Source organism: Nicotiana attenuata, unplaced genomic scaffold (assembly GCF_001879085.1).
Source record: "Nicotiana attenuata strain UT unplaced genomic scaffold, NIATTr2, whole genome shotgun sequence".
Taxonomy (NCBI): domain Eukaryota; kingdom Viridiplantae; phylum Streptophyta; class Magnoliopsida; order Solanales; family Solanaceae; genus Nicotiana; species Nicotiana attenuata.
Genome location: NW_017672494.1, coordinates 34875 through 43948, shown reverse-complemented (window position 1 = coordinate 43948; position 9074 = coordinate 34875). Strand labels below are relative to the sequence as shown.

Here is a 9074-nt window from a genome sequence, read left to right as displayed (position 1 = left end):
ACTAGTTTCAAATATCACTCGAACCAACACGAAGACAGAAGTAGCTATAGATACCATATATATGATCGAATACAAAGTTTTTGAGGAATAGATAAATACTATCAAACACCCTTCACTATATCAGATAGTATTTTCGTTTCTACCTTTTTGTTAGCATAAAGCTTTATTCCAAAAATCAAACACATATCCACCAAATCGGTACATAAAAGAAATCAATTCTATAGGATATATTATTCAGATTAAATATAAATGTTTCCTTAACTACCATAAAACCCTAGTTGGTGGTATCATCAAGGTCGCCTTCAAAGGCCCAAGGAGTTTCCCTCCTAAACTCTGCCTCTTCCTCTGGGGTGAAATCACTTTCAATTCGAAAAATCTTTCGAACAGCCTCAACGCTCTTGTTTTTTATTCTGTCAGCCACAGCCTGGCAACAGAATTCCAGCAAACCATTGATTTTCAAATAATTTACTGCCACAGTTAGGTCAAGCAGTTCCTCTAAAACAACATTCACAAACTCTTTCTGGAAATTTTTGAAGTCTTCTTTGTTCGAGGTAGCAGTGAGCTCCGCATGCTTCTTGAGGTATTCAATGATTTTAACCAGCGTCTTGCTTTTGATGGTAGGTAATGGGATGCTAGAAACGCGTTCCTCTTTCACCATGGTCTTAATAAGTTCAGACTGTAAGACCAAAGATTCCGCAACAGAAAATTCTTTGTTATCACAGGTCTTCAATGTCAACATCTTCTTCTCTCCAGTTGTTGCTGATGATGACGATGCCATGATAAGAACTTGTTGATCTTTTTATTTTTGCTTCTTGGATGAAATATTTGGGGAACCACATGATGTATAAATAATGGTACAAGAGATTTTCTTAATCGTATCATACTTAAGGATATGGAAGGAATTCTTTCTAACATAAATTTTTTACTAGAATTATCTTTACTTGTAATCTATTTATGGATCACAATTTAAGTATGTGATTGAGTACTATACGCCAGATCTCATTCATTTAATTCATTTCTTGAGTTTTATGCTCTAAAAAATTTAAACTTACTTAATTTATTAATAAGCAGTTCGTTGGACTCAAATCCTGCATAGGGTCATCATCAACAACATAGAAACTTCGATACTTGAAGTTAAAATTAAAAATGTACTAAATAGTGGGGAAAAAATTACATGTCTATTGATAATAGGTCAATTAGACTATAATTAGACCCTAAAGAACCACATTTTTGTATACCTTTGTTGTAAAAAGTGATAACCAAATGCTCTGATTAGTGCTTTTCATGCTTTGCAGGTTATATCCAAAGAAATAAGTCGATGGAGCAAGATTGGGATCAATTACGGAGAAAAGGAGGTCAATCAAACAATGCCCAAGAAATGCACCAAGTGAAAAGTCAAAGGAAGGCAAAAGTTGGCCTGCCGCGGTCAGACCGTAACCGCGGTAGGACCGCGGCAGAGTAGAGATGAAGATTCAGAGACCCTTTTTGGCCGCGGTCCCGGCGTAACCGCGGTGGGACCGCGGCAGAACGCGAACTAACCAGGGGCAGGATTGTCAAGCCGGGAAAAATTGGTGTAAAACCCTTATAAAAAGTAGGATTTCGGTCTCATTAGGTCAGATTGGTTTTAGAGAGTTCTTGGGCAAGAAACACAAGTGTGAGAGATCACCCAAAACATCATAGTTCTTTATTCTCTTCTGTTTCTTGCAATTTTACATGATAAATATTTTCGTAGATTATCTTCAAGTTGTTATGAGTAGCTAAATACTTTAGTCTAAGGTTTTGATGGAACCTATTGAAGGATGAACTTCTTGATTATGTTCATATAGTTTACCGGTTAATCTCTATTTGTTCAATTACGTGTTTATTGTAGTTAATTGACAGGATCCTCAATTAGCTGTGCCTATTTAGTGTGCATAACTCGGGAGAGAGTGCATATTTAGGTAATTGTTGAACAACACCACTCCCAAAGTATAAGAGGGATCTATAACTGCGGGTTTAAAGGCGGGATTAGGGATAACGAAGCCTTGGGTGCAATCTAAAGTGAGCTGTAATAAACAAAGTCAGCTAGCGTATCTCGGGAGAGTGCGTCTAGTAAATTATCGCGATTACTCGGGAGAGATTTACGGTAAAAAGAGTGCTCATGATTGATAGAGATATTTTGGTGAATCTATATGAAACATAACCGGAAGGGATTCCATCAATAGGGGAAATCACTACCTTAGAACCTTCTCATTATTGTTTACAACCCAAGCATATTTAGTTTACAGCTGTTTATTTACTTTCAATCTTAGTTAGTAGAAATACCATCAACTATTGTTTACAACGTTTGGGGAAGTTGATTATAAAGAATTTAGTGATTCCAACAAAGGTAATTGATAGGTTAATTCTCTGTGGGATTCGACTCCGGACTTGTAAACCGGATTATATTTGCAACGACCGCATTGTCCTTTTTATAAGGCATAGTTGGGCGTGATCAAATTTTGGCGCCGTTGCCGGGGAATTAACGGTGTTATCAATTACAATTGAAAGAAGTACAAAAATTCTTAGTGTAGTCAGTTTTCTCTATACCCAATTTTTACATTGAAATTTTAACGTTTGTTGACTCGGTTACACAGGTGCATGCCTAGAAACTCATCGAGATCTGGTGAAGTATTAGAAGCATTATCAGATCCCGAGAAATTTTTCAGGGCTTTGAATCGGGCCAACCGACAAAACAAACAACAACCAACAACTGCACAATTCGAAACAAACATGGGAGATAACCAGGAAAACCCAGCAGCACCAATAGCGCCAGCGCCAGAGGCTGCTCTCTATGACTGGGCACAGCCCACAGCTGAGAATCTATCCACAGCGATAGTAGTCCCGCAGATACAGGCTGAGTCATTCCAAATCACGAATAACATGCTGCACTTGTTGCAGAATAAGGGACTATTTTCGGGGTCACAAGTTGAAGATCCTCAGCAGCACTTAAAGAATTTCCTGTCTATCTGCAAAACCCAAAGGCAACCCAATGTAACTCCGGAAGCAATCAAACTGTTATTGTTTCCATTCTCAGTGACAGGAGCTGCCCAGACTTGGCTGAATTCACTCCCCATAAATTCTATAGCAACGTGGGATGAGCTGGTCAAGCAATTTCACAACAAGTTCCATCCACCCAACAAAACTGCTCAACAAATTGATGAGATTTTGAGCTTTAAACAGAGACCGATGGAGACTTTGCATGAAACATGGGAGCGTTTTAAAGGGATGCTGGTCATATGTCCACACCATGGTGTTCCAGATCTAATGTTGGGGCAGCGGTTCTACATGGGATTGTCAGATAGCGTAAAGAACATTGTTGATGCTTCAGCTGGTGGGGCATTCTTGAGCAAAACATGGAGAGAGGGCCAGAGTCTGCTTGACAAGATGGCACAGAATTCGGGCTGGGTAACCAGAGGTGCACCCATCACTCCAGTGGTGCACTCAGTGCCTTTAGATCCATCCAATTCTATGGCTGAAAACATGGCCACCTTATTGACACAGATGAGCATACTCACCAAAAAGGTGGAAGAGTCAGGGCAGAAACAGCAGGTACATATTGTTGATACTACTAATGGGGGCTTGTGCGCATCTTGCATTAGTCAGCCAGTTGGTAATCAGTGGAATGCAGAACACGATCATCATCACTACCCTGAAGACATGAACTATGTGTCTAATTATGGCGGCCAGAGACAGGGTGGTCAGAATTGGGGTCAACAAAATCAGCAGTACAGGCCAGCACAGCCACAGTTCAACACCGGGAACATGGGAGGTATGAGACCCCCCAACAATATGGCACCTTACCCACGACCACAGGGATATAATAATCAGAATCAGCAGCAGGGGTATCACCCACCTCAGCAGCAGCATGGTGGAAGGCAGGAAGATGGGTTTGCTAGACTTGAAGCAATGATGCAGCAGGTTATTGGGTCTAATGCAAAAATTAATGAGAGAGTCGATGCACATGATGCAGCAATCAAAAATATTGAGGTACAGGTGGGCCAAATTTCGATGTCTCTGAACAATCGTCCTCATGGGACACTACCTGCAGACACCCAGATAAACCCAAAAGATCAGGGACCGAAGCAGCTGATGGCGGTGAGCCTACGTAATGGCAGAGATCTGGATGTAGAGCAAGAAAGGGCTCGAGAAGCTAGACAGGCTGAGACACTCATACCAGTGCCCATCGAGCTGGATGAATCAACGAAACTGACAGAGGTGACAGTCCAGCCTGCTCAAGAAGAAAATAGCATTCAGAATGAGACCGAGAAAGAAGCGGAAACAGTACAGGAGCCAGTAGTTGATGTAGCAGCTGATAAAGATCAGTCCCAATTGATTGGGAAGAAGAGACCCCCTGCACCCTTCCCCCAGAGGCTGGCTAAGTACAAAAAGGAGGAGCAATACAAGAAGTTCTTTGACATGCTGAAGCAAATCCAGGTAAATATACCATTGATTGAAGCTTTGAAGGAGATGCCTGGGTATGCAAAAATGATGAAGGACTTGATGTCCCGAAAGTTTGATTTTCAAGACTTGGCCACAGTTACTCTTACTCAGACATGTAGTGCAGTGGTGACTAGACCAATTGCGGAAAAGCTGTCTGATCCAGGGAGCTTTACAATTCCATGCACTATTGGCAATTTTGCTTTTGCTAAGGCACTGTGTGATCTAGGGGCCAGCATCAATCTTATGCCCCTAGCAATTTATAAGAGGTTGGACATTGGAAGAGCTAGACCCACCTCTATGTTGTTGCAGCCAGCCGACAGGACGGTGAAATGACCCTTTGGAATTCTAGATGATGTACTGATTCAGGTAGGGAAATTTGTGTTCCATGCAGATTTTGTAATCCTAGATTGTAAGGTGGATGAAGAGATTCCCATCATTTTGGGAAGACCGTTCCTGGCTACGGGAAGAGCTCTAATTGATTGTGATACTGGGGAACTTAAGATGAGGCTGAACGATGAGAAATAACATTCAATGTGCAGAAATCTATGAATCGACCAAGTGAGTTCGCCAATTGCTCTCTTATTGATGCCGTGGATGTAATTGTAGAGACTGACGATGAAAGGCTGACTATTGAGGACCCCCTTGCTGCATGTCTAATGAATTTGGATGAGGTAAATGGAGAGGATCTGGCGGAATGGGTGTTGGCGTTAGAGGGTAGAGGGTTCTGGGATAGGACCCTAGAGTTTGAACCATTGCACTTGGAAAATCGAGAAACTCCTCCAGCCAAGCCATCCATCGAAGAACCACCAAAGCTGGAATTGAAGCCATTGCCCGCCCATCTCAGGTATGAATTTCTTGGACCTAACTCCACATTACCTGTTATTATCTCATCTAGTTTGTTAGATGTGCAGGCTCAGCAACTATTGCAGGTACTAAAGGAGTGCAAGACTGCCATTGGGTGGACCATGGCAGACATAAAGGGGATCAGCCCCGCCTACTGTATGCACAAAATTCTACTGGAAGAAGGACACAAACCTTCCAAGGAACACCAAAGAAGGCTGAACCTCAATATGAAGGAGGTGGTGAAGAAAGAAGTAATCAAGTGGTTAGATGCGGGAATCATTTTCCCAATTTCTGACAGTAGCTGGGTTAGCCCAGTTCAATGTGTTCCTAAAAAGGGTGGCATGATTAGCAGTCAGGAGCCCGCCTAGAGAGCATGGGAATACATTTCAAGTTTAGCAGTCAGGAGCCCACCTGGAGAGCACGGGAATACATCTCAAGTTCAGCAGTCAAGAGCCCGCCTGGAGAGCAAGGGAATACAATTCAAGTTCAGCAGTCAGGTGTCCACCTGGAGAAAGGGGCAACATCTCAAAATACAGTTCAGCAGTCAGGCGTCCACCTGGAGAAAGGGAAAGCATCTCAAAGTACAATTCGAGTTCAGCAATCAGGCGTCCCCCTGGAGAAAGGGAAAACATCTCAGATTATAAGTCAAGTCGGTAACAAAGGAATTTCACCGGGAGAATACAAGTCAACGAGGCAACAAGGATCACAAGATCAAGTTTGAAGATATAGATAGGGTTTTTGTAGTTCATAGATCATAGTTTAGTATAGCTTCTTTTATTTTATCATAGTGTAATAAGGGGGTTCAGTAAGCAGCAGCAGCAGCAGCAACAGTGAAACCACAGCTTCATGGTAGTCCCAGCTACCAGACCTTCCCGAACTACACTAATCCCCTCATTCCTCTCTCTCAGCCGCCTCCAAACACTCTCCTCTCTCAAACTCTCTCNCGTGTTATTGTAGTTAATTGACAGGATCCTCAATTAGCTGTGCCTATTTAGTGTGCATAACTCGGGAGAGAGTGCATATTTAGGTAATTATTGAACAACACCACTCCAAAAGTATAAGAGGGATCTATAATTGCAGGTTTAAAGGCGGGATTAGGGATAACGAAGCCTTGGGTGTGATTTAAAGTGAGCTGTAATAATCAAAGGCAGCTAGCGTATCTCGGGAGAGTGCGTCTAGTAAATTATTGCAATTACTCGGGAGAGATTTACGGTAATAAGAGTGCTCATGATTGATAGAGATATTTTGGTGAATCTATATGCAACGTAACCGGAAGGGATTCCATCAATAGGGGAAATCACTACCTTAGAACCGTCTCATTATTGTTTTCAACCCAAGAATATTTAGTTTACAGCTGTTAGTTATTTACTTTCATTCTTAGTTAGTAGAAATACCATCCAATATTGTTTACAAAGTTTGGGAAAGTGATTATAAAGGATTTAGTGATTCCAACAAAGGTAATTGATAGGTTAATTCTCTGTGGGATTCAACTCCGGACTTGTAAACCGGATTATATTTGCAACGATCGCATTGTCCTTTTTAGAAGGCATAGTTGGGCGTGATCAAAATTTTGGCGCCGTTGCCGGGGACTTAACGGTGTTATCAATTACAATTGAAAGAAGTACAAAAATTCTTAGAGTAGTCAGTTTTCTCTACACCCAATTTTACATTGAAATTTTAACGTTTGTTGACTTGGTTGCACAGGTGCACGCCTAGAATCTCATCGAGATCTGGTGAAGTATTAGAAGCATTATCAGATCCTGAGAAATTTTTCAAGGCTTTGAATCGGGCCAACCGACAAAACAAACAACAACCAACAACTGCACAATTCGAAACAAACATGGGAGATAACCAGGAAAACCCAATGTTCATCGAGATCTGGTCATATGTCCACACCATGGTGTTCCAGATCTAATGTTGGGGCAGCGGTTCTACATGGGATTGTCAGATAGCGTAAAGAACATTGTTGACGTTTCAGCTGGTGGGGCATTCTTGAGCAAAACATGGAGAGAGGGCCAGAGTCTGCTTGACAAGATGGCACAGAATTCGGGCTGGGTAACCAGAGGTGCACCCATCACTCCAGTGGTGCACTCAGTGCCTTTAGATCCATCCAATTCTATGGCTGAAAACATGGCCACCTTATTGACACAGATGAGCATACTCACCAAAAAGGTGGAAGAGTCAGGGCAGAAACAGCAGGTACATATTGTCGATACTACCAATGGGGGCTTGTGCGCATCTTGCATTAGTCAGCCAGTTGGTAATCAGTGGAATGCAGAACACGATCATCATCACTACCCTGAAGACATGAACTATGTGTCTAATTATGGCGGCCAGAGACAGGGTGGTCAGAATTGGGGTCAACAAAATCAGCAGTACAGGCAAGCACAGCCACAGTTCAACTCCGGGAACATGGGAGGTATGAGACCCCCCAACAATTTGGCACCTTACTCACGACCATAGGGATACAATAATCAGAATCAGCAGCAGGGGTATCACCCACCTCAGCAGCAGCATGGTGGAAGGCAGGAAGATGGGTTTGCTAGACTTGAAGCAATGATGCAAAAGGTTATTGGGTCTAATGCAAAAATTAATGAGAGAGTCGATGTCTCTGAACAATCGTCCTCATGGGACACTACCTGCAGACACTCAGATAAATCCAAACGATCAGGGACCGAGGCAGCTGATGGCGGTGAGTCTACGTAATGGCAGAGATCTGGATGAAGAGCAGGAAAGGGCTCGAGAAGCTAAACAGGCTGAGACACTCATACCAGTGCCTATCGAGCTGGATGAATCAACGAAACTGACAGAGGTGACAGTCCAGCCTGCTCAAGAAGAAAATAGCATGCAGAATGAGACCGAGAAGGAAGCTGAAACTGTCCAGGAGCCAGTAGTTGATGTAGCAACTGAGAAAGATCAGTCCCAAGCGATTGGGAAGAAGAGACCCCCTGAACCCTTCCCCCAAAGGCTGGCTAAGTACAAAAAGGAGGAACAATACAAGAAGTTCTTTGACATGCTGAAGCAAATCCAGGTAAATATACCATTGATTGAAGCTTTGACGGAGATGCCTGGGTATGCAAAAATGATGAAGGACTTGATGTCTCGAAAGTTTGATTTTCAAGACTTGGCCACAGTTACTCTTACTCAGACATGTAGTGCAGTGGTGACTAGACCAATTGCGGAAAAGCTGTCTGATCCAGGGAGCTTTACAATTCCATGCACTATTGGCAATTTTGCTTTTGCTAAGGCACTGTGTGATCTAGGGGCCAGCATCAATCTTATGCCCCTAGCAATTTATAAGAGGTTGGACATTGGAAGAGCTAGACCCACCTCTATGTTGTTGCAGCCAGCCGACAGGACGGTGAAATGACCCTTTGGAATTCTAGATGATGTACTGATTCAGGTAGGGAAATTTGTGTTCCATGCAGATTTTGTAATCCTAGATTGTAAGGTGGATGAAGAGATTCCCATCATTTTGGGAAGACCGTTCCTGGCTACGGGAAGAGCTCTAATTGATTGTGATACTGGGGAACTTAAGATGAGGCTGAACGATGAGAAATAACATTCAATGTGCAGAAATCTATGAATCGACCAAGTGAGTTCGCCAATTGCTCTCTTATTGATGCCGTGGATGTAATTGTAGAGACTGACGATGAAAGGCTGACTATTGAGGACCCCCTTGCTGCATGTCTAATGAATTTGGATGAGGTAAATGGAGAGGATCTGGCGGAATGGGTGTTGGCGTTAGAGGGTAGAGGGTTCTGGGATAG

At 42.7% G+C, this 9074-nt stretch overlaps 1 protein-coding gene across 1 annotated transcript; it reads right to left on the bottom strand.

The window, feature by feature from the left end:
• Positions 1-274: 274 nt before the first annotated feature.
• LOC109213415 (SKP1-like protein 11) lies at positions 275-778 on the bottom strand. Its single transcript, XM_019377209.1, has one exon. It carries the CDS (start codon positions 776-778, stop codon positions 275-277), a length of 504 nt encoding a protein of 167 aa, XP_019232754.1.
• Positions 779-9074: the final 8296 nt, after the last annotated feature.